Source organism: Saccoglossus kowalevskii, chromosome 8 (genome assembly GCF_978046115.1).
Source record: "Saccoglossus kowalevskii chromosome 8, keSacKowa6.1, whole genome shotgun sequence".
Taxonomy (NCBI): Eukaryota; Metazoa; Hemichordata; class Enteropneusta; family Harrimaniidae; genus Saccoglossus; species Saccoglossus kowalevskii.
Window position 1 is genome coordinate 21,449,696 of NC_140648.1, and position 27,745 is coordinate 21,477,440.

At 38.8% G+C, this 27,745-nt stretch overlaps 1 protein-coding gene across 1 annotated transcript; it reads left to right on the top strand.

Annotated features, from left to right (window-relative positions):
• Nucleotides 1-664: 664 nt before the first annotated feature.
• Nucleotides 665-21,523, top strand: LOC102807583 (uncharacterized). The gene is made up of 12 exons (XM_085502749.1): nt 665-749; nt 1,292-1,395; nt 1,890-2,097; nt 2,308-2,408; nt 2,689-2,894; nt 3,812-3,980; nt 4,690-4,867; nt 5,332-5,435; nt 12,178-12,319; nt 20,857-20,939; nt 21,049-21,211; nt 21,393-21,523. Exons 1-12 carry the CDS (start codon nt 665-667, stop codon nt 21,521-21,523), a joined length of 1,674 nt encoding a protein of 557 aa, XP_085358875.1.
• The last annotated feature ends 6,222 nt before the right edge of the window (nt 21,524-27,745 follow it).

Below are 27,745 nucleotides of genomic sequence, written 5' to 3' on the forward strand. Positions count from 1 at the left end.
GAAAATATACTTTCCTTTTCCATAACAAAGCACGAAATTCCATATAGTACTTAGTAATAACGCTAAAGAAAAAAAACTATTCTGCATTTGTGGTGGCCCTACCTACCCAACTTTAAAGAAAAAAAGATCGAGTAGTTCTAGAACCTACCAATTTATTTCATAAATAGAGGGGTTTGAAATATAATTAATTTTTTATCAAAGGAGCATACCATTATTGCATCCTAGTCAAAGTGAAAACTTTTGAGTTATTACGATAGGAGACAAAGTTCTTCCTCAGCTATTGACAAATTTTGCTAAAGGAGGTTTCTAACCTACAACATGAGCCACTGCAGGTACAACCTCTACTGATTATTGATTTCGGTAAGGGTACTTCGATTGGCTAGATACGTATCACATGTCAGATAGTACAAATGAGAGAAAGTGCAATATACCTTTTGTATTTATGTAAATCAGCCACAGTTCAGCAAATAAGGCTGCTTCCTATCTCATAGTCTTTCAATTTTACTTTTCTTGCTCTGGTATAAGTCAGTAATCAAATTAAAAACAATTACGTATCTTTGTATGAGTACAGAAGTGTTATTGTATTACATCATAAATAACGACGATTACGTAATGCAGTGGATATGATTTGATAAATACAGGTACTTCAAACAGATAAATAAACATGGCAGTAAGTACGTCCAAGTCACAAAGACGAATGTCTGCGATGTTGAGAGCATTCAATTGTTCGTCCTCCAATGACGGTGGCGGTGAGTAATCTGTAAAATTGCTACTGCTTATAAATATATGAACAAATACATTCAATACAAACTTACAATGACGACGATAGTTTTTAAAGCGCGATGGTCGTCACCTGTGCACGCGCGGGAGTCCCAAGCGACGCTAACAACACACGCTAAAAACGCAAAGGATCATGGGTAGACGCTTGTTTGTAAACAATGACACGCTATGGCCATCTGACGCATGCGCAGGTGACGACTCCTCCGCTTTAACGATAAGATAATTAGCTATATGCCTAATATTATAATCTGAGTACTTATACATGGGACGTAATGACAGAAATCCTGTCAGTCCCAATGAAATTAATTTTGATTCTGTCCCACCATCACCCGTTACCAAGAGAGCGCTTGGATAACAAGTTACACTCCTTTCAATTGTAGCACCATAGTTCAGACTGACAATGTAGCTTTAACGGTTAGGAAGCTATGGAAGAAAATGTTTGAGTTTCTACACATCTCTAATCATGCCGGAATAATTTGTTTAAACAAAATTGTGTTTTAATATTTCGCAGGTATAATTACAAGTAAATACCCGGATCTAGAAATCCCATCAAATATGTCTATTTCTGATTATGTGATGTCAAACTTTGATCACTATGGAGACAAGGTTGCTGTGGTGAGATAACAAACTGATACAAAGTATCATTTTTTCTTGGTCTTGATTGTGCTTTTTTCCGACTTGGTTGCACTCTACAATTTTAGTGTTTGCATACCTCGCCTTTCATTGCAAGTTTTAATTTCCAAATGACTATAATATGTTCATTAAAATGTAATACAATTCCATATTTACGTTATAGTAGCGCTTTGTTATCAGAGGAGCAACTAGTATAGGAAAGTATAGAAAAGTGGTAATAACGTAACAAGCAATATATCTTTTGCACCTGGCAGATAATTAAAGAAGGATACACTACAAAGCAATTATGTTTGTTGTAAATTTTAAAGACATACCTGTTATAGCCCTCCATTTGTTGTTTCAGTAAATTGGAATACAGAATGTATGCACGCTTATCTTGAGCTTAATCGAAAAATACTAGTTCTCGTCGATAATCTTTAATTCAACAAAAAAAATCACAAAATCGTTGTTCAATTTCAAATATATTTGTTTCACAGATTGACGGGTTAACTAACAAGTCGTATACATACAGACAATTGAAAGATTTAATCCACAGATGTGGGAGTGGATTATCTAGAGCTGGGTTTCAACAAGGCGACGTATGTGCCCTGTATTTACCGAACATGTCAGAATATTGTATACCGTTTTATGCGGTGATATCCATTGGAGGAATTGTTACAACCATAAATCCATCACACACCTCTAGTAAGTTGTTTCCGCCATTGTAATAGATTAATCGTTGAAGCCGCAATTGTTCATATATTATGTTATATGATATTTTACAAAACTATTTTCTTAACTTATTATTAAATAACGCCAATCTTTTGAAATAATAAATTTCGCGTGATAGCATAACTGTCACTTACTCTGAATATTGTCTGTTGGAATTCTCTAAATTGTTTTTATTTTGGTCAGTCGAGTTAGTGCATCAACTGATAATGTCAGACGCAAAGTGGATTGTTACACTTCCGGATGTAGTCGACAACATCAAAAGTTCCAACCTGTATAATATTAAGGTGAGTGTACGTGAAATATTACTTACAATATTGAAGACTTATGGCATACACACTTTCTAGTGAAGTGCATTTGTAATTTGTTTGTTTTGTGTTTCTTGACTTTCTAATATATGGGGATCATGCATGTATAGTCTTATCTGCACCATCAAAATAAATATTGTGTGACACAGTGATCGCAATTTGTCATTTGCTATAGAAAAGATGATCAATAATATTGTAAATAATTAAATGCTTTTATTTTTGCTATCTGAATAACGTTTACACATATTTCTGTTTACAGCATACCTATATACTTGGTGATGGCAATGTTGAGGGTTGTTTGCCATTTGCAGACTTAATGACAGATGATGGATCTGCATTTCCTAAGGATATAAAAATAAACCCAGTAGAAGACGTGGCTGTATTACCATATTCTAGTGGCACTACTGGACGACCAAAGGGAGTTATGCTGACCCACCAGAACCTCATTGCTAGTTGTGAGATCGGGTATGTACAATTATTGAATCATGTTACACATTGAAATCTGTTCTTAGAAGTATGTATTTCAACATGATTTAAACTGAATGGCAAGTTCAGTGCAATGATTAGATTGTCTACAGCCCTAGGCCTAATTTGTTAGTATACTACATGTAATTTAAATCAGCAAACGTTTTGCAAGAAATTACGCAGGTACTTCAGCGAAGGCGGCATGAGGACTGTTCACTGTTGCATAGTTTTCTGTATATTAATTATGCAAGCAAGCGAATGACTTCACTCAGTTATAATAATAGACGGAGCTTGGCTCGGCTCACTTCCTGTTTAGAGGTCAACAAAATAAAGTTCACGGAGCCATGTGTTTTTTTCGCTATTCTTTTGTGTTTGTGACTAAAAGATATTTTTTAGAGTTTTAAACCGGAGACCAACTTTGTAAACGTCAACCCGTAATTATTATCACTGCTGTGTATCATATTTTGCCGGTCATCGTCGAATTGAATACAATGTAAATTGCGCAATGCCGTGTCCAGCGAATCTGTGATTGGCTGATTGTTTCGTGACGTTGCATGAGCTGTCAATCATTCTCCGTTCAGTACCGGTGGAAAACCATGTAATGTCGCGCGAGGGCGTTTACAAGTGTAAATGCTGAAATGCCTGACCCATTCCTTGCAATCTTCTTCGACGTTTGCTGATTTAGCACACTAACAAATTAGGAATGTCGACAGTCTATGTAATGATATAAATCAAGATGATGGGTTTGGTTCTTTTATATACAAGTTCGGCGTGTAAATTTATCTTTAAAATCGACAGTCTACTGCCATTCTTCTAGAAAATTCTGATATTGCATCAAAAGTCCATCTTGCTCACACGATATATTTCATTTTAGTTTTTGTAATAGTTCAATCTATTTTTTTGTTATTTATGATTAGGATATCTACATCTGTTCTCAAGAAGTCCGATATTATTTGTGTACTACCATTATATCATTTATCTGGCATGCATACGCACATACTCCTGGGTTTGAAACAAGGGAACACAACTGTTCTGCTGCCCAAGTTTCAGCCAGAAGTGTTTCTACGTCTAGCCGAGAAGCACAAGGTACTGTCACATAATATCCAACTCAAGATAATATGTCAAGTCTATGGAGTATCAGGGTTTCAACTAAAAATCTACCTCTACACACATCTGTAAATATTTTGACAACAATCATGGCCGCATTTCGACATGAAAACCGTAAGATCGTGCGCATTTTTAAATGAAATATACTATACAAATCCATGCACGACCGCGGTATACATGTCCACGCCTGAGTGGTTTTCATTGTTCTTACAATGTTCGCATCCTGAAAATGTGGCAGATGAACTCACCGTGACGTCATATGTTTACATTTCCGCCAACCAGTATGCGTCTGATAATAATAAATATAGCGATAGCTCGTGGTCTGAGCTGATGTGACAACGTTACCAGAATGTTGTTTTATTAACAGAGACATATACATATATATTTTATATCAGCAATAACGAACAACGTTGTATCTTATCTTCGAACGTAAACGACCGGTTCCTGCAAACCAGTCACTGCACAAGCGCGCAAAACGTGAATAAATGCGACAGTCAATATTCAAGAGTCTTATGCCAGCTTGCCATTAATGCAATTAAATGCACATGTATTTGACGTGGACCAGAGTCTAATATTATTAGTGAATATAATCGGACATCTGTGAGGTCCATTCCAGGTGAGTAGAAGAACTAGCTGCGCTGTCTTAATCTTAAATACGTTATAATACAATCATTTCTTATCGTTCCAGGTTAGTCAATTGTTCGTGGCTCCACCTCTTGCTGTGTTTTTGATCAAGCACCCAATGGTGGATAAATATAACCTTTCAAGCGTAGACGATATCGTATGTGGCGCTGCACCGCTGGGATTGGGACACGTGAAATCACTGAAGAGAAGGCTGAATAACGATGAGCTCACTGTACGCCAAGGTAGGGACTTCCATATTAAGCAGCATGACACTTTAGTATTGATTCGTTATGCAACTACACAACGTTAAGGAACGTCCGAAATAATTTAAATAATGCGTGCCGTCAAAAATAGGCGCGTTAATAACCAGTTGTTTAAAGCGATGAAGTCGTCACCTGCGCATGCGTCAGATGACCATAGCGTGTCATTGTTTACAAACAAGCGTCTACGCGTTAGCCTTTGCGTGTTAAGCCTGTGTTGTTATCGTCGCTTGGAACTCAATTCCCGCGCGTGCGCAGGTGATGACCCTCCCCCGCTTTAAAATGGGCAATTCTTCTAGGTCGAAAACAAAACATACCGAATGTTCTTGACTACCAATGTTTTATCCACGTTATTGTTTATTGAGCGATTCAATTAATAATAAATACATGGCGTGTTAGTGACATCTTTTGGTTATTGAAGAATTCATTTGTTATATATCTTTTAGTATATGGAATGACAGAGACTAGTGGGTTTGTAACATCTTATGGTTTGAATGATACGATTGTTGCCGGATCAGCTGGGAGATTAGTGGCAGGCTGTCAAGCTAAGGTAACGCGCAACGATGTAATTTATCTTTGGGGACAACATCAAAAGTTCAATGTAGGATAAAAAACTTAATCCTTTAGTCCCTCCCCCCACTGAAACTTAATTGATAAATATTGATCATGGCGTCAGACTACATTCACCATTAAATACTGATAATTGATAATCGGAGAGTAGTATGGCATAGCAGTTGGTTGTCTGGTGGGTGTAAAAAGACAAATGCACATGCTCTAAGACCATGCCCTGAAATTGACCTCATTTGACGCACATATATTTATACTCGGACCTAACCATTTTCTAGTCTTGGATGTTTTTTTTTTCATTTTCTGTTATTTTTGTCCATGATTGGATAGAAAAAAAAACGAACTACAAATACTTCAAGATTTTTTTGACTTCATTAATAACAAAAACTAAAGCAAATAAGTTTTTTTATCCGACATCGATCTTTTGACGTCGTCCCTTATTATATCACAGTCATGAAATAGCTACAGCAATTATAATTTTGCAAGACAATGCAGGCAATGGCATATGCATATGAGATGTTTACCTAATCGGTTCTGGAGTGGGATGTTTTTGTAAAGTTGTGAACAATCAATGATACAGCATGTTTGAATTAGATATTGAGACTGAAGAAGCATATTATATTATATATAATTTGTAAGATATGCTACAGTGTTATTATGTCATTGGAAAGTATTCACTGAATTAAATTGTTTATGTCCCGCCCTCATCCACTTGTCGCCAGGTAACCAAATACAGGCTATCGGACCAATATTTGGGATCCGAAGTTGACAGAGGGGTAGCATAAATTTGTCCTCACTGTACAAGTTCAGACTGCCTGGCCTTCCTATCATAGTACGACTTGCTGATGAGGCTCTTTTTGTCCATATGAAGTGATACAATTCGATAAAATCATTCAGCGGCTTGGCAATTTTTGAGAACCCTTCCACATAACGACGATAATAGCTTGCCATCCCCAGGAATGTCTTCACCTCCTTCACACGAGGTATGGACCAGTTACACAGCGCCTCAGTCTTCACTGGGTCTGTGCGAACTCCTTCTTTGACACGATATGGCCTAAAAAGTGAACTTCCTGGCGGAAAAATTCACACTTCTCGGCTTTAACCTTCAGGTCTGCACCTTTTAGTCGCCTCAACACCTCACCCAGGTGTCTGATATGGTCGTTGAATGTCTTGGAATACACGATCACATCATCCTGGTAAACAATGCATGACTGATTAACTAATTCGCCCAGGCACTTCTCCATGGGTCTTTGAAATGACCTTGCACTGTTGCATAGCCCCATTGGAAGACGGAGACACTCAAAATGGCCGACAGGCATTACAAATGCTGTTTAAGAAACATCCTGTTCACTCATGGCCACTTGCCAATAGCCACTCTTGAGGTCAATCGTGCTAAACCACTCTGCATTCCTCAAGGCCTTCTGACTTTCTTTGATGCGAGGAATTGCATAAGCATCACGGACAGTCTTGGCATTCAATCGTCTGTAATCAATACATAGCCTTGTGGTTCCATCACGTTTTGTGACCATGACCACTGGTGCAGCCCATGGGCTGTCAGACTCGCATACCACGCCACTATCCAACATGCCCTTGATGATCGCTCGTAACGCATATTTGGCAGGAGGTACTCTGCGGTGACGCTCACGGCTTGGTGTTTTATCATTAAGTCTTATACGATGCTGCACAAGGTCACAACGCCCAAGGTCATTGTTATGCAAGGAGAAGGCATCAATGTTACGCTGAAAGAAACGATGCACCGTTTTGATCTGTGATCCACCAATGGGAGATTCCAAAAGATTAAACTTCACACCCTTGATGACTTGGATCTCTGTCACTGTGCTCATCTCTCTCAATCTCTTCCTTGACCATTGAAGCACTCTGAACACGGGTCACAGCTGTCACTTCTCCAACAATGCTACCAGGTCTGATATACACATTCTTGTTGGTAGTGTTAAACACATGAACTGGCAGTCTCGAATTAGATGCATTACACTGTGACTGATGGCACAGCAGTCACTTGCATTCTCATATTCGTTATCGGTTCCACCACCACTACATACTTGTCACCCATAATGATGGCATCTTGCTCTGGTCAGATGGCAGGAGGTCTGTCAATTGCTGCCTTGACCATGCCCAAGTGACCAGTGTTACCAATAAACTTATGGCAGTCACTCAAATGCTTAATCACACGTCTGCCAGTTGGATACATGCGGTTGCTCTGCACACATTTTCTGGTCCATTAGGTTTGTACCAATTGTGACTGGCACCACAGAACCATAGCGTGTATCAGGGACAACCAATACATGCACATCATACTCTTCCTTCTCACCAAATAGACCAGCAGGCAATGTGATGCTGACTACTAGGTACCCCCAAAACAGAACAACTTGGCCACCTGCTCCTCAAATTGATAGGTCTTCATCAAGGAGTTCAATAGGAATCTCACTCAGGTGCTCTCTATAGTACCATTTACTGACTGTAGTTATCTGAGATTATGTATCAAATAGACATCTTGCTTTAATTCCATTCATCATCACAGTAGCCTCGCATGCTGATCCTACCACTCTGCCCAGCGCAGGTGACTGCATCATGAGAACGTGGTTACCATCACCTTTTCTTGGCGATGACTGCTACTTTCTCCCAAATTTACGAGTGTACCCAACATGCCGCTGCTGTATTCTGATTACTCTTTCCAGGTGAGTCTTGGTTGATCTTTTTTCTGTCTGGACACTCTCTGGCAGGATGTCCTAGTTTGTCACACTGATAACAGATCATTCTACTAGTGTCTCGTTCATGACGCAGTGGACATCTACGAAACCTATGCCCTTCATCACCACAATTGAAACATCCACGAGGCTTACCAGTAGCCAAGGACGCTGAGGGCGCTGGTGTTGCACTCGGCTGCACGGGAGCTTCTCAGACTTATCCAGTCTAGACTCTAGTCTGTCCATGCGATCAGCAACAGAATCTAGCTGAAGCTTCATTGTCTGCGTTATTGCCTTCTGCAAGGTAGGCAAAAAATCTACTGGTGTCGATTGCTTCTGCACATGATCAGACACTACAGTGCACTACAGTACACGTGCAGCTGGTGTCTTCTTTGTCTCAGAGTTAACCCTGAATTTGTCCTTGCGGGCAGCCCGATCATGAACTTCCTGCTCCGCACTGCGTACAACTGACAGCTGCTGATCAAACGGCATGCTATCCCAACGCTGGTGGTGCGCTATTTCACGTACTCCATCATCGTTCAATCCATCCCAGAAACGATTGGCTAGAAGCTCATCCATTTCCTCTGATCGCATACCACAACGACGTCTTACAGTTTCCAACGCTAGCTCGATACGCGTGGCAAAATCGCCAATAGACTCGTTTTCTCGCTGCCAACTGTCAGCAAAAAATCGGTTGAGCAAAACGCGGCCAGATTCCACTTCTCCGAAGCGGATTCTTAACATCTCTAATATATCACCAACTGAAGCGTTTGGCCTAATTTTTATCACAAGTTTATTTGCAGTGCCCCTCAACATGGATCTAACAGTCTGGATTACAACCGATGGCGGTTCGATTCCAGAATCACTGTACACAAGCACTTTCTGCGACCATGTTTCAAAGTCGGCATCCGATTTAGCCCACGAACTGTCTCCCGAAAATGTGGGCAGTTTCGGTCACGCTGGAAGATACGCGCAGTGTGTGTAACATACCTGATCGGGAATGGCCTTCAGGGGAACCAAATTCCAAATCAACGTTCTATCCACACTCATCTTGATCACTTAATTCTACACGTACAACACCTTGCTGTCGGTACATGCTTTCATTGTTTGGTCTCACAGAACAATTCTCCATAGGGCCTCCAGCATGTCGGTGCTCACCACAGTCACTGGGGATGGAGTCCCGACCAAAATCCAATGGCAAAACGCCACGACCTCTACCCAACATCTGGCGTCGCCCTACTGGTGCTGACACAGGAAAAATGCGACCCCTCATTGCTATTCCCCTACCTTGACTGACGTCCAGGGCACCATGGGTGGGTGTCCCAGTATTTGCTACACTGGGTGAATCACGAGTCTCACCGGAAACAGCAGCTCCTGTACGCATTTCCATATTTTACTGTGTATGAGAATGTACTCACCTTCAATTACGTTAATACTCCAGCACATGTACCACAGATATGTCTCGACAATGACACAAATACTGGCAAACTTCAATACTATGACTGCAATTGCCAGACAATAATACAAAATTCAACTCACACGCAAAGCATGCAACACTGGACAAATACAACATCAGACAACAAGAGAAAGAATCTCTAAGCGGGCAAAAAGCCAAAACGTCTGAAATGTCAAAAAAGGGCAAACAAATCACAAGGCCAATCTACTGGTCTCATCAAAGGGTACAGCTGGTACACCAAAGAGTGTTCTATAAACACAAAAGCCGCACGTTGTAGGGCGCCAATGTCCCGCCCTCATCCACTTATCACCAGGCAACCAAACACAAACAGGCTATCGGACCAATATGTGGATGAAGGGGGAGCATAAATTTTTCCTCACTGTATAAAAGGGGGCCAGCACACACAGTCCCCAGAGAACGGTTCTCTCAATCCAAATCAAGGGCAATGGATAAGTATTGTGTCGAACCAGCTCTAACCGTACCCACAAACACGCTAGCACAAATAATGAGACCTTAATAATTCCAAACAATAAACGGTATATTATCAAACAACTAGCAGTCATGCAATACATCAGCAGCAACATTGATCATACATCACTACTACACAGTTGTGGGTAAAACAGCACTCAATGCATAAAAAGTATATATTCACAGTTCAGTGAAAACAAGTAATCAAATGTCTCTTTACAAATATCACTGTACAAACTATCAGCCAGCATCATACCACGCTCTGCACCAGTACAGTCTCGATCAGCTGCCAAGTGCGTGCAACTCCTTATTTGGCAATAGTTTCAATGACGTCACAATATTTACAATAACACGCAACGAAACAGAAAAATAACATATCATAAGTTTAACAAAAGTCAATAAACGTCAAAGCTTATACACATCAAATTAAATCAGTGGAATCCAGCAACCATGTTGTTGACATATTTTCCGTTCAACTTGAGCAAGTGTCCAAAATTCGCGCGCTCAAGATCCGACATGGACAATATCTCAGCACAACAACATTGAAACAATAATTAACCCAGGGAAACCGAAACAGGAGCGGTTGGGGGGAAGTAACCCAGGGAGAGAGTGATTTCGAGCTCGCTAATAAACGGTCATTGCATCACATCCAACTCGTCGTCGACCTGAGTATTCGATTTACTCGCTTACCAGCAACTCCCACGCCGTCTTGATCACTCGTCGATGTCCCAAGTTTACCGCACAACATCAGGCAATCGATCGGGGTTACAACGTCAGCCTCGTGGTTTGTAGGAGCGCAACATCTTTCAATCATGGAAAGTTCGTATCACAGGATTCAGGACTCCCTCAGTCTCACAGCTGACTCCAACAGAGACTCGGATGATTCCCCTTCTCTGCCACAAGTGTTCAGTCAGGAATCAATGCAGTTATTCGCCTGATGTAGATGAACCTTCACTCCGCTCACTGTAACCAAATTCAGATTTTCCGGCCGTTTTCCTGTCCCATTTTTAGCGCGTTTCTTCAACCAATCCGAGAACTCGCCTCTCCAGGTCAAAGGTTGGTCACTCTAATTAGCATAAACAACTCAAATTTAGGAAAGACATCCCCAACCCATGTCTCGCTCCTATACACGGTGAATTCTAACAGTCTAAAATAAACAAAATACCATGGCATCGGGCAAACACCATGGCAACCAGTTTCCACATAAATACTAACCAAAAAAAATGATCCACACTCGGCTAATAAACCGGTAATAAAACAGCATTTCGTCACTACAATACTGCATAATAGTACACTCAGTTACCTAGTCAACGCTAATACTACGTGTGACATTTAAATTATATGTTCCACGAACTTCACTGGATTACATTTTAATACAATTGCGATATGAACTCAATTAAAACGCGTTCCTATATAGGGTTGCGTTTTAATTGTAGTTTACTGAAAAACATGTCTTTTTAGCTAGCATGTTATTTTAGCTGATTCAGCTAATCTGTAATTTCGCTAATTCAAGATGTCACTAATTTAAAATAAAATATGTTCTCACAATGAGATTGTTGACACTTTAGCTAAATTAAGACAAATTCGCTAAAATGGCATGTAGGTATTTAAACATGTTTTACAGAAGTTAAACTCAATTACAATACAATTCAACGCAGAACTGCGTTTTAATTAAGATTAATTAAATAAAAGTTGAATATATTACTATAAACTGTACCATACCTTCCCCCTTTACTAAACCTAAGTTACGCTAAACGTATTAATAATCGAATTAACTATAATTATGTTTTCCGAGGACTATGAAAAAAGTCCCCAGAAGGTATGTATGTCCTCGGAAGTTGGTATCTATCTGTATTTTTGTCCTCGCAACATATAACAATCCAAGTACACACACGCACACACACCAGTCATGTATACGTATGTGGTCTGATGGGACAGTTTTCTTTCATTCAATTTATGAACACATTTGTGTATTATACAAAGAGTGAAATAATGCACACCGGCAAGCAATGTATCACGATTTGTTCCTATCGATCTACCAATACAGGTATGCATATGACGTCCCTAGCTTAGGTGCATGATTTTTTTTATTTTAGGTGATTGACATTAAAACAGGAAAGATCCTTGGAATTGGCCAAAACGGTGAGCTGTGTTTTCGTGGTTCTCAAATAATGAAAGGTTACTTGAATAATGAAGAGGCAACAAAGTCAACTATTATCGATGGCTGGATACATACAGGTGAGCGGCTTTTTACATAAAACACAGTGTTGGCACATATGAACCATTTGTTTTCTCTTACACGACATTCACTCTACAATACCAATGGCTGAACAATCCCTAACCAAAAAATCACTGAGTTTAATGGCTGTCACCCGTGGACTATAAAATATGCTATACAAACTAACACAGAGTTTTATTTCGGCTGAATCAAACATTGCATGCATATTATATCACACACCCCGATTTTCATACAGTTTGTCATTGTATTGGTATAATTATAGACCTTAGAAAACGGGGACATGCAACTTCTGTCTGAAACAAAAGAAAATCCAACTTCCTGTTTGCAACGCTGCGCATAATCTCCTGTATAGATAATCCCATTAATGAATATACCTAGAAGATTTGTTCATCTGAAAGAGTCATTTTTTATTTGTAACTTTTTTCCCCGTTTTATAATTTTGATAAGTTATGCTTTGCCAATATTTACATTTGTCAGTGTATAACGGGCGGATTATGAATATGATGAAGAAGCAACTTGTTATTAATGACACAAATCTTGACAGGTCATTGTTTCCTTTTTGGCATTTTTGCTTCCTTGTTGAGAAAACTGACCATTGTTGTTTTCCTTTCCCATTACCATAGTGGTATAACAATGTTTTTTTAGTTCCACATAATAAATATATCAATTGAATGAACTATTCAGCTTTGAACAATTTTTCCTGAAGGTTGGTCAAAAGGTTTTATTATTCCTATCCACAAGAAAACAGTCGAAATGATCCCAGTACCTATAGAGCTATATCACTCATGAGTATATTAGTCGGTTTGACATTTCTATCTGTCCAATACTAAACCAAGAAATGTTGTTTCCTATGAAGTTTTTTTTATTGATTTACATTCATATGGGACCAAAGAACAATTTTAGCTTGGTTGCCAAAATTGCAACATTGGGCAACTCTGCTAATTTGCATAATCCAAGATGGCCACCAAACGTCATCTGGAAAATTAAACTTTTGACCCGTTTGTCCTAGAATAATGTGCAATACCTCTTTTTAATGGTTTTTCTGTGTATACAATCTATTCCTGGTGTTATTTTGCTGGTTAATCTCATGTGTGAAAGCCCAGGGCGAAGCTTAGGTTAGAACACAAAATAAAAATAACAAATTTATCAACATTCATAATTAACTTTATTCATGTTTTCTTTCTGTGAAATCTGTAATTACATGACACAAAAATGGTATTCATAATAAGTGTAAAATAACACAATAAGTAGATAGTCTTAATATTTTATATCTGAAATTAGAAATCTGTATGCTCCCACTCATTATCAGGATCAGAAAGACTACTCTCCACATCTTCCTGTTCCGCATCATCATCAAAATCTTCCTCAGCATTCTGGTCAACATTATCCTGAAAAGTCTCCACATCATCCTCCATGTCTACACCCACTTCGTCTGTAACTTCAACATCTCGTCTGTTCGTGTATGGATTGCAGCAGCCATATTCACCAGAGCAATTACAGTATGACGTGCATGAAAGATGTTCTTTGTGGCAGCCACATGCCTCAGTGATACATTTTTTACCTTGTGCTTTGCATTGACACTGAATCACATCAATTAGTTCTGGCGGTACTGGGTCACCCTTAGCACTGACAGGAACTGGGGTACTCTCCTGGATCTTCCAGGATCTCCTGGAACTTGATCGTCTGCTGCTTTCCACAACATCACTTGTAAATGAGCCCTTAAAACATGCTGCAAGAGGTTGGGTGTCGTTGGAGGAAGTGCCATCACTTTAGGATATTTCTTCTTTTTGGTGAACAATGTAAAGCGGGCAGATTCCATAGTAGTTCCTGGCAGCTGGCCATAAAGAGCCAGAAGAAAGGGTTTTACTGCCTCTAGCAAATCATCATCTGTGGCAGCCACCTCACCCAGCACATCAGCTAAACCTGGGAAGTTCCCTGCTAGCAAAGCTTTTAGTGCACCAATCTTGCCTTTGCCATACAGATATGAGGTCGTGTCGCACCCACTGAGGGCATGCATTCCCAGGAGTTGCAGACATTTTGGGCCTAGGTTAGCACAGGTTGCATTAATATTCAGGAGTGTCCCATCCCAACGCTCTATCTGTACTTTGCACTGTAGGTCCATTCGATACATCCAATACACTAACAGAACAAACACATCAGTGTCATCACTAAGCACACGTATCACAGCCTTTCCAGAGTTAGCTGCCACAATGACATAGGAAACCATAGTTATATCTGCCTCATCATGACCAAATGCACTGTCAATATGATTATCCATTGTCACATTGTCTTCAACACTGAAGGTGTGCAACATACTCGCAAGTCTCCGCTTGTTGTTTTTGCTTTTCAGAATGACATCTCGTTTGGGTAAAGGACTTGTGATAGAAAGTTCATAGTCGGTAATAATATCCCCAGCCCGACGCATTCTCTCATGATCCTTTGCAGAGACATCTTGGTACTTGTCGAAGACAATGATTTTCTCAGTAGCAGCTGGGTAATGACTCAAACGTCTGTGAATGGATGTTATTAGATCTGAAGGACTACCCTTATGTGGCCATACAATATGGTAGAACAACTGTGAAACATCCACGATGGCAATATCAGCTGATGTTGGCAATGTCTCAGGCACAGCTAGTCGTTTAACCAGCTCTGACTTGCTACCTTTGCGAAGACAACCATACTCATCGATGATTGATGCAGGCACAGCACACAGTTCATAGGCAAACAGCGGCTCAAGCTTCATCTGTCTTCGCTGACCAATCACCAAAAACCGAAGAAAAATGTTTTCAAGGTCTATTACTGGCCTGACTTTGTTGCCCTTCACTTTTGTCTTGAGAATAGACATTGTCTTGATAGGGCTACTTATAGGGTTGTAAAAACCATTAGGAAGACTGGCAATGTATTTTCTCTCCATTTTTTCTCTAATCGCAATCGAGTCAGCAACATTCACAACAGAGGGGGCAATTTGGCCAGTGACTGGATTGTACAGATGAGGTCGATGATCTTCTAGTGGGTGAGGATACTTCTCAACCTCTGCATCAATGAGACTTCTATCTTTTGCATCCAAGACACGTCGATGCTTTAACTCTTCTTTGTGCTGTCTCTGTGCATTTTTGCCTGGTGTATAAGCAGAGTACATACGATCCACACAGTCTGATACATGTACAGTGATAGGGAATGCATCAATCCACTCACACACAAGCTCAGCAGACAGTGTCATTCCCTTGAGAGCTCCTTTACCCATCTTAATAGCAGTCTGCTCACCAAACTGGTCAGCAGAGACAGCATTCCAATATCCATCATGGTGCCGACAGACAAGGTCTGGCATAGCTTCTATGGCATGATGTCTGCGCATCTCCAGCAGGTACTGGGTCAAATATCGAGCATATTGCACATGGCCAGCAAGGAAGAAGTACTTCATCATTCGCTCCAAGGATTGCTGCTTCAAGTAAATGTTACCTTCTCTCTCTGCACGTTCAAACTGGTGGATGAGTAGTGTAGGAAGAATAAAGTTGTCTACCCAGTGCCGGCCAGTGGGATGGAGGCGAGCATTGTCCAGGTACTTCTCTATCTGTTCAAATGTCTTTGGCCCAGTTGATAGAAAACGCTTCAAGATTGATGCTGATACACCACGAAAGGCTCTCATTGCTTTCACCCAGGATTTGCCATTGAATATGCCTGTCAGCCCTCCATATGCTGCAGCCACATACACTTCCAGAGCTGGACCTTGCATTAGTTTTCCAATGCTGCTGAGGAATGACTGTATAATATGCATTCCACCAGGATGAGCGATTACATTATAGAACTGCACTGGCTGGTTCCAGCATACCTGCTTTGTTACAACAAACAGCTGCATGTCCATAGTGAGGTGAACATACGTCATTCCCATGTTGACCAGCGACCCCTGCATGTATGTCAGGGTTGTAAGTATCGTGTCTGGGTGGGAAGGAGGTGCATCAATCAAAGGACCAAACATATACGTGCTGCCAGGTCTTAGTATGCTATGGTTCCTGGCAAGCTGATTGTTGAAACCATTCCACTCCATAGCATCTTGCCCTTCTCTCAAGCTGTTGAGCCACTGTGTGTCTTTTTCTTGTGCAGCCATCAGACTGGCCTGACGAGCACATACTTCATTGAAACTGATCCCAGTGGTCTTGTCAGTTGGTACGGCAGGAGGAATTACTTTCTTAAGACCAGTGTAGTGTATAATTGTTATGGCCTTGCTATTACCCACAGACTTGGCCTGCTTGGATGTAAGGCGTGGGATTACAATTGTGCTGATGCCCGTCTGAATGTTTCCAGTCTCAATGATCCCAGCAGGATGCATCTGAAATTCTGTGGCCATGGCATGTGTCTCACGGCGACCATTTGGGGTTGACACCAGCAAGTCAAAGTTATCATACCAACCAAATACGACTCCAACTGTTTGCGTGAGTCCCATCATCCTATGCAGTGTGGCAGCATTATCACCAACATACTTTGCCGCTGACTTGCGCAACCGTAACACCTCATCATATGACACAGTATATCCATGTCCATTCAAAATTTGAATGAGATCACTGCTACCAAACTTGTGATGTAGTTTCACACCCAACCCAAGTGCTGTTTGGTTTCGTGTATTGGTAATGTGATATTGTATTGATTGTGATAAACTCAGTGATGCCTTTGTAATTTCACCATGTGATACCAGCTTTGAGACAAACCTGAGCAGTGTGGCACTAGTGTGTTCTTTTGTTTTGGCAAATGTAAAGTCACCAAGATCATATATTTTGTTATTGGAAGGAATTTCACGTGCCTCAGTTTTGATCTTTCGGACCAAAGCATCCTCTTTGTCCTCATCCAATGTGTCCACTTTGACAAACTTTAAGATTTTGCCTACAAACTCCCGAAAACCAACAATAGATGCACAACCCTCAATGTAAAGCACCGCCACATCATCACCCAAATACGTAACCAGATTGGTAAACATTTGCTTTCGTGACAACTGACCACCATGACTCACATACTTATCATACAGTTCAATAGAAGTCCAAGTACATAGTTTTCTTTTAGTATACATCTCATCAACAAGCAGCTTCAATGCAATATCATCAATCATTGGGCTCTGGTCAGCATGCATGGGAATTTTTCTGAATTCCTCATAACAGCGAACGTGATACTGTGCCTCAGCTGCAGATAAGTCATGTACACCATGACAGCGCATAGCAACTTCTCGACTCCACAAATCATTTCGATCATCACAATACTGTAGTACAACATCCTTGAAAGGTGGAGCATCTTTGAGACCCTTTCTTTCACAGTGTACCACTCTGTCCCACCTATCGGGATGTTTAGGATTAACAGGTTCACAAACTGCTGCACAAAACAAGCATTGTTTCTTAAAATGAAACTCTGTCACTTGTGATCTTCTGATTCTGGCAGCGGGAGGTTCATCACTATCTAGTAAACCTTCCTTTCTCTTCTTATTAACAACTTGTTTAATATGTTCCTTAGAGGTGAATGAACAGGAGCAGCCTTGATGAACTTCTACTGATGCATCCTCTCCTTGAGAGTCCAAAACATCTTGCATTCTAGTAAGGGTTTCATCATCATGCCGCTCTGTTGCACATGCAATAAGTCTTTGCACGGCTTGTAATTTGAATGTTTTTAGTCGCCCAGACTTGCTGCAGGTTGGCAGGAGGCATTTCCCAGCATCAGTCATCTCTAATACCCAGAAAAGAAACAGTAAAATTAGAAAAAAAAAATAATTCATTTCAAACGTTTAGGTGCAATATTCGCTACTGCTATTCAAACATAAATAAATAAAATAATAAAGGTCAAAGTTAATATTGACCTGACCTTTAGCACTAAACGTTGACCTGCAAATAAACAAATAACATCAGAAATGAATTCTACACACAAGAAAACCCTTAAAAAGAGGTATTACACACTATAGTAGGACGGGTGGGTCAAAATTTACATTTTCAAAATGACGTTTGGTGGCCATCTTGGATTATGCAAATTAGCAGAGTTGCCCAATGTTGCAATTTTGGCAACCAAGCTAAAATTGTTCTTTGGTCCCATATGAATGTAAATCAATAAAAAAACTTCATAGGAAACAAAATTTCTAGGTTCAAGAAATGACAAATCGACTATATTTAGAAAAATCTTCACCAGTATCATTGAAGCACGACTATCAAAATGGGCAAATGTTTTTGATATAATCCCAGAGACACAGGCTGGATTTAGGGAAGGCTATTCAACTATTGATCAAATATTTACATTATATGCCATAATTCAGAAACAGTTAGCCAGGAAAGGGGGGGGGGAATTGTATTGCCTCTATATAGATTCCCAGAAGACATTCGACTCGGTTAACATGTATTTTATTATTTTTTTGACTGGCCAATAATAGTATCAACGGAAAAATGTATGTAATTTTACAAAGTATTTATAAAGATGTCAAATCATGTGAAGGAGGGGTTACTTCGAGATTCTTTGAATTGAAGAATGGGGTTCGACAAGGGTGCATATTACATTAATGAGCTACAAAGCATGTCGGATGACTCTGGGTATAGAGGAATACAATTGATCTCGAACGACATGTTAGAGTTGTTTTCATTATTGTATGCTGACGACATTGCTTTATTTTCAAATTCTGTTTTGGGCTTGAAAAGGCTATAAGTATATTGTATGAGTTTACAAACAAGTGGGATCGCAATATCAACTTAAATAAAACTAAAATTGTAGTTTACAGAAATGGGGGATATCTCAGTAAATATGAAAAGTGGACTTCGAGAACAAGCAAATTAGTACTGTTAGTTCATGCGAATACCTGGGGTTGGTAATGTCATGTAAATATTACCACAGAAAATTTAGCTATAAAAGGCAAAAAGAAGTTGATTGCAATCAAAAGATACTTAAGAAAAATGCAATGTTTTAAAGCAGACTTGTATTTTAAGATCTTTGACACTTTAATTCAATTTGTACTTACATATGGGTCTGAAATCTGGGGATATGGTCAATATCAACATTTAGAAAGTGTACATACATCTTATTGTAGGCAATACCTCGGTGTAGGTAAAAATGCTCTAACTTGTACAGTATTAGGACAGGACAGGATTGTGGGAGGCTACCCTTATTTTGTTACCATGTTAAAAGATGTGTGAAATATTGGTAAAAAATTACTAGCATGGATGAAAACAGATTTCCCCAAAAAGCTTACCGGATGCTACTTTCACTGGACGAAAAAGGACAAAGGTCACATGGGCCACAGAAATTAAAAAATTGCTATTTAAATATGGGTTTGGTTATGTCTGGTTTAATCAAGGGGTGAGGGACTCTGTTATGTTCTTGTACAAATTTTGTGAACGGGTCAAATATATTGGAATTACAGATTGGTATATAGACGTTTGTTCTGGAGAAAAAACGCAGTATTATAGGCAATAAAAAACAAATTTTGGGATTGAAAACTATGTGTCATTGCCACAATTAACATTGCGCAGAGCAATAGCAAGATTAAGATGTGCGTGCCATCCCTTAGAAATAGAAAGAGGTAGACATAATAATATCTCTAGGGAGGGCCGTATTTGTCATTTGTGCCTGCAAGAAATTGATGATGGATATCATTTTTTACTAAAATGTACTGCATGGGACACAATCAGGAAAAAGTATCTCTCAAATGAGACCCAACCTCCAAATTTGAATACTCTAGTACAACTATTAAGTTGCTCTAAAAGCCAAATCATTAACTCATTAGCTATATTTATTTATAAGTGTTTTTTTAATCAAAGATCAAATGAGAATAACCTAATAAGTTTGTATGTATATACATATTAATATCCCCATCACATTATATAGTGCTTATATTATCTATTGACACCCAGGCCTCTTCATCTATATTTTCATACATATTTTGTAATATAAATTTATTTCTTGTCAATAATTAATTTGTATGATTGTAATGGGCCGGAGGCCATTATACAATTAATAAATTATTATTATATTATTATAGTTTTCCTGATTATATTCTTACCCCCAAAGTTGGCTCATTTTGTTTAGCTACACCCTGGCAGCCATGTTTGGCTTATGGAACAGAGTCGATGTTGACATTTCTCTATTGTCAGTTCCTCTATCCTGTTAACTGGGTAGAGGATTATAACTAAGGTTACATGAATGGAATACCCACAGATGCATGTCCCTGTTCTCTAAGGTTTATGGTATAATTAGTAATCAATGCTTTATCAATTTGAGTTAAAGCGGGCGGTACTCACCTGCGCGCACACAATGGAATTTAGCCCTAAGCGACGATAACAACACACGCAAAGGCTCCTGGGTAGACGCTTGTTTGTAAACAATGACACTTTATGGCCATCTGACGCATGCGCAGGCGACGACTCCCCCGCTTTAAACCATTCAACAGAATCGTATATTTCGTCAATAACGAAAGCGGGAATGGGTTGGTTCTCGAAATTTGTTTTAATATAACACCCGCGTTCACTGCGCAATGGTTCAAGTCACGGTCTAATGTTTATGCATAATTCTTGTATAATCACAGGAGATATTGGTCATTATGATGCTGCAGGAAATTTCTTCGTAGTAGACAGATTAAAAGAACTCATTAAGTTCAAGGGCTTTCAGGTTTGATTTCAAATTAAAATCATTTTAAAATAAATCAATTAAAATTAGTTTATTTGAGTTGAAATTATTTTCTGCGAAGAAAGATTTTGATATGTAGGTGTATTTATAGGTTGCACCAGCGGAATTAGAAGATATATTATTGACCCATCCTGAAATACAAGACGCTGCTGTGATCGGTGTACCTGATGAGTATGCTGGTGAACTCCCTAAAGCAATTATTGTGGCAAAGACTGACACGCTTACGCCAGAAGATGTTGTTAGATTTATGGACGGTAAAGTGTTTCATCTTAATACGTTGTTTGAATTTTTAGTCCATTTAACATCATTCCATGATACCAGCATTCAATTTTGTTAGTACTTCATATAATTTCGTCAAAGCAGAATTAATGAGCCTTGGACACAATTATTGGTGAATAAGTTTACAATATATTTATTTTGTAATTTTGTACACAGGGCGTGTTGCTCATCACAAAAAACTTAGAGGCGGTGCTGAGATTTTAAAGGAACTTCCGAAGTCACAAAGTGGGAAGATATTACGAAGAATACTCAGAGATCGTGAAAAAGAATTGAAAAAGAACAATTAGTATCATAAATATTATACCAGTATTTAAACGTGTCGTAAACTTAGAAATGGTGGTAGAAATGTTAGCAATGCTTAATTATGTACATATTCGCAATATACCATGGATGTAGCAATGTTAAAACTAAACTAATAGCATCCAATTATTGGATAGACGAATGATGGATGGAAACTTTAGATATAGCTATCCCTACTTCTTTCATAGTGAGTGATTCTGATATGTTTAGTATTGGTAATTAGGACTAGAATTTGTTCGAACTAAAAATGTAGATCTCGTGGCGTTTACTGTAATCGCAGTATCTATAAATCTCAACTTTTTACACACGGTAATAGGAGAATAACAGCAAAGTAAACGTTAGAAGAATGATTGGACGGAACCACAGGATTTTAAACAACTTTTTTCTGATTCATCATATTGTCATAGTTAACCGTCCAGGACTGACCCAACTACTGAGCATTTAATCTGAACATTTAATGCAAACTTGTGTATTTCTATACACAAGCTAGTATTTGCAAAAAACAGGAAAAATGAATGATTGTTTAATATTACGATATTCGTATACGCGTTGAGCAAGTCTTTCAACCGACCGACCAGGGACATTCGGGTCGTACGATCATTCCCTTTCAATATATGTTACTGCATTATTGAAGAATGGTACACGCTTGGGGATGTTACAATTTAAATTCTAACATTCTAGTTAGGTCTGAGAGGGTGGACTTTTGACACCAATCTGATTACATGCTGACATAGCGCACAGCCATATTTTAAACATGTTTATTATATATAATCTGTATGGATTAGAATAAAAGTTCGAATCGTTATCGTTGTTTTCTTTGTTTGTTTTTTTATAAATTTGTATTCATGACGTGTACTTTAAATTCAGTTATGCAAATCTGTACTGTGTTTTGACAAGTGATATAATGAATTGCATGTACTATAAATGCACAGACAATATGCAAGATTCTAGAAGTTTGAAGGAAGTTAGCGCTGGGTGAACATGAGTCTGACAGCTCTGAGATGAGTGCCCATTCTAGCATTCCTACTCGACAAAACATGCCGATACAGCGACACAGCGATTTAAAAAAACGGTATTATTCAACAAATGTTGCCAGAAAAAAAATGTATGTATGTATGATTAATGATGTAGAACAGATCATGAATAGCACCATCAAGTCATCGGGGTTCATGTGGCTGTCTACTGTAATGATATCACAAGAAAGAAACTGACAAAACCAGCATCTGTACTATACGTCATTATCTATTTCTGAAACGCTTTCTCATTAATTATTACGAGCTGCCATTGTTCACACCAACCACACATTCGGAATTTACCACCTACAGCTACGTGCATAATATTTTTAACCACCACTCCAGTCACAAAATGCTACAACAGCCAATAACTATAAAAAAATACAAAAGCTCACGATACATTTTCGATACATTGGCCGTACGTAATACAAAACTTACAACTTACAACAACATGAGTAACTAACAATACTAAATTCATACTAACCTTATCACCAATGACAGCTGTTAACACCACAATGCCAGCCACAGCTATAAGTCACAATTGAGACACGAATCACGAGTAGCCAACGTATTTCGCAATGAACTCCAACTCCAAGTGGAAACTACGCTCACATAAGCGTTTTGCTTTTTAAATAACTACAACTCTCGTCACCGATATAATTAGATTGACCTCAATTGCTATTTTTAAAACACTATGAAATGGGACAGTTGGTGCTAAATACACGACGACACGAATTCATCAAATTCATGTAGGATATTTGATGTTTCGATTGAAACTCTAGGGCGTTACTCGATTATGTCCGTTCCACAGTAGTCCAAATTGGCTTAAAAGGATTAGTTCAAATTTATTTATATTTAAAACTGAAGCTGTGAAAGATGAAGCGACTTAGGTGGTGTATAATAAATATAGATTCACTATGTAAAATGTTTTCTTGGCGGAACTAAGACCACAATACATTCCAAACTAAGGATTTTAATGCTAAGGGAAGGGTGGAGTAACTTCATTACCGGAACAACCCATTAAACAAATGTACCCCACTTCCTCACTTGGTTATCAGTTTGTGATCAGGACATTAGTCTTATTTAATTAGGTATAAAGAGTGTTGTCTTATGCCACGTAACAATGTGTAAACAAATGTGTACTGACTGGAACTACTTTTAGACATCGATTGACCTGCCAGTTTAGAAAATCACATGGAGTTCGCGTTTGTGTTCTATAGCACGACCTTACAGTAATCACACACATTTTTCGCGATCATTTAAAATAAGCCTTAGAACAATATAAACGGAAAAGAGTACAAGTATTTTACTGTCTCTCAGTTACAGGAGTTTTCTGGCGTTCGTTTCGACCACCGTGGAAAAGTCACTTCCGTGTTACTGTCTGCGTGGATTTGTCGTACTTTGGCGACTGCCCATCGATTCGCTCCATCAACTGATGATGTCTCCCCGTTCATATGTGAAACTGGCCATACTGATACAATTACAGGAAAAATTGACAAATCGTCTACAAAGTTCGACGAAATGCCGTAACTGAAAATTCAACTGGACACTAGTTGTTTTTATAAGACTGCATAAAAGTCACGTTTGCATATCCCTATACGTAAGAGCGAAGTGAAGAGGCCGTTCCAGATTGAATTCTCATGTTAAAATATGACGATAAAGACAATTCCACGGAGCTCTAAACTAAATAACATGTTCAACAGTATATGTTTATTTTCATTATTATAGAGTATATAAAGAACTCATCGTGAAAAAAAAAAAAAAAAAAGTTCCACGCGTAAGAAAGTATTTATGAGTACTTCGTCTTAGCTTATGTAACTTTTTACGACCCATATTCAAAACAAGTAAACAAAGTCCACTTGACGTCCAGAATTTATCGCACCCGAGTAACTGCCTGGGCAACTCTGTTTTTTTTTTGTGGCTAGGTTATTAGCGTGTTGTTCCCGTAATGTCTAAAAATAGAAGGTTTTGTATTTTCATTATTTCTAGTGATCCCGGGGGGGTCACTCAATATTAAAACCTTACACCATGTGCGTTCTTGCTAAAAAAATAATAGGCCCCTAGGGCTGTGGCAGCACATTGACAAACCATACCCCTTATTGCGGACGCAATGTAAATTTAGTACCCCCTAAAGCAGACATATTGAAGAAAAAATCTCCCCCTATTTCAGAGATATTTTAAGAATATCCTACCCCCCTATTGCGAGGATTCTCTGCCGTTTTTTGCACTCAAGTGGATTGTGATCAACTCAAACAAGTTACTGTGTATGCAACTCCTGTTGGTGTCATTCGTTGTTTGATGAAGAAAGATGAGAACTATTGACATGAGTGTGAATATGATCATTTATTTGATAGTTTAAAACACAATGCACACAACTTTGCCAGGATTCTTATTCCATCAGACACAACTACGCAATTTTATGTTCAGCTCCGAGTGACTTTTGCATGAATACAGGGCAGAACACCCAGAAAAAAGCAGGAGCTGAATGCGAATGAGGCCGAGGCGCGAAAGCAATTTCGGAAGTGTGGATGACTCGGGGGATGACTTTCTGTATGCGGTTTATTGTTATCGACGAACCGAAACAAAACGGGATAACACACATAATGTAAATTAAACTGTAATCAGTGAAAATGGGTTTTATACTCACAATATACACACAATATTTGCTGCAAATATTAATATTTAATACGCATATGACTCGTTTCGCTAATTACAGATAATCGAAAATCTGTGATCAGCGAAACATGGGTCTGACACGTACAATATTTACAACTGTCGGACGACACTTGACAAGTATATTTACCTTTCCGTTGTGAAAATGCATTGAAATCGCTCATTTTCACCATTCCGGACCCGGATCTCAGTTATGCATGGACGGATTTTGTTCAAATTTGGTACATACATTAAACATAATAGGACCTTGATGCACGTCTTTTTTTTCGGATCAATAAATAAATAAAAATACTGGTCAAGTTTCGTCTCCGGCCGGGCGGTGGTTTATTGCTTAAATATTATTTTCAGCAACATTTTGTAAATAATGTGCGTATAAGACCCATTTTCACTGAATACAGTTTAATTTATATTATGTGTTTTATCCCGTTTCGTTTCGTTTCGTTTCGTTTTGTTTCGTTTATTTGATTACAATAAGCCTCCGTATGCTCGTATTGAAAGTGGCGGGAATGTCCCGGTGGGAAAGTTCAAGTGGACGTTTGCTGCCTGGTCCGGGCTATGGGTGCGCCAATTCGGGGCCTAGGGCGGTGTATGGGAGTGGTTGTTGCAAGAGGGGGGCTACAACGGGCGCAGCAGCCCTGTGAGTTTATTTCTGGGGGCCTATTGCAGACATTAGCATTTTAAAGGGGGCCTATTTGCTTCCCGCGCGGGCCCGCTTTAGAAGGTGAAAAACACCTCGCTTTCCCGCTAAACTTGGAACGCACATGGGGTAGTAACAGCATATAGAGTGACCCCCCTCCCGGGGACAACATACTACTTGTTTGTGCTATGCTTCCCTTGCACAATTCATCCGCACACTGGCTTGGCAGTTTTTCAAGAAGGCTTACATAATGCGTCTTGTACTAGGCTAATGCTTCTGCCAATATTCACTTTCAGCGATTGCTGCTTGGAGTAAAACTTGAAGAAAGACATTATTTTGTGAAATAGGAAAGCTATTTACTATAATAGTATTATTGACGGGTCACAATAATTTTCATGTAACTTGTCCCAAATTAGGAAATGAAGTTGAAATTACAATATATGATCGATTTTTTTATCTATTAAAATGGGGATCCCTCTCTAATATTGGTGGCTGGGTTGACTAGTTCATGTGATGTCTCGCTTTCTGTGAATGCCACTCGCCCAAACCTTTAAATTATGTTCATGAGGTGTACGAGCTGAGATTCGAATTTCCAAATAGTGATTAAAGTGAGTACAAAAACTGAGAAAAATATTTACACAGGGGAAATATGTCAATAGACAGTGTGAGATTTCTGGTATCGAAGCGTTTTGCAAATTATAAACTTTGTGACCGCTACTATGAGCATCTGGACGAATTTTGTTCGGTGGCACATTTTGAACATTCTTTTCGAAATAGTTCATTTAACCATTAAGACTTTAGCGAGAAGACAAATTCTTATCTCTTCCTAATACTGTTATAGATGATTTTTTTTATATATGAAATCTTCTGGTTGCAAATATGTATCACATGTTTTTACTAAGATGAGTAAACCATTCTAAACACACACACTTGTGAGCGTTGCTGCAGTTTAGCAGCTCTTATTGGCCGCTTAAGCTATTTTGATTTTACGTTGCGACCATCTCTGGTCGCCCGCAACGTATACCACGACCAAGAGAGCTACATAAACGGCAGCAATTGTGAGCGATGATCATATTTAAGCTGGATATTTAAATTGAAGCGGGCATATTGAAAGATCACTATCGGAATTAACAGGTCAAATGTGTTCGACTACACAGTGATTCACAGAGAAGAATATTGTATCACGATTGAATGCCGGTTAACAGATGGACAGTTAACACCATGGACCAATTGACCCTGATACAGCAAGCACTCATATTTTAACCACACTGATATGCTATGTGTGCTGTTTAATTATGTCGACATTGTAATTCTCCCATAAACCAAACACTCTAAATTGTACTAAAATGTTACATCTATCTAAATAAAAGAAATGCTCCACTAATCAATTATAACGAAGACGCTTCACACGCCAACTGTGGATGATTGAACACAGGATTCATTTAAAATATATTTACTAAAGGCTTATACTTATATATTAGTACTGGTAGTGTGCGACAATAATTTATTGTGGTCAATGTGTAATACTTAATGATGACAATATCTAAATTTATGGCAGTAATATGACCTCATTAAAAATATCCAACTGCTAATTGAGTTATCTTTTATACAAAAAGAGAAAAAGTACAAAATACCATTGTCGTTATACTAAAACCATATGAACCGGAACTCATGCCACTGAATAAATATATGGAGTTCATATATGGGTTTTGGTAATCACAAAAAAATGATATGCTAATGAACAAATTATGATAAATTAAATATGCAAAATAACTACACGAGAATAAATACTCACGATGATTTTCCCGGTAACATAGCTTTCATTATTTTTACGCTCACATAATAATTGAATTGAATACACTAAAACGAACAAGAGACTACAAAAT

Bases quoted from the DNA above. Each gene is read 5' to 3' on its own strand.
- LOC102807583 (XM_085502749.1), top strand. From the start codon at position 665: ATGGCAGTAAGTACGTCCAAGTCACAAAGACGAATGTCTGCGATGTTG. The intron at 3,981-4,689 runs GTACTGTCACAT...TTATCGTTCCAG, and splicing joins GTCTAGCCGAGAAGCACAAG to GTTAGTCAATTGTTCGTGGC. The intron at 20,940-21,048 runs GTTTGATTTCAA...GTGTATTTATAG, and splicing joins TTAAGTTCAAGGGCTTTCAG to GTTGCACCAGCGGAATTAGA.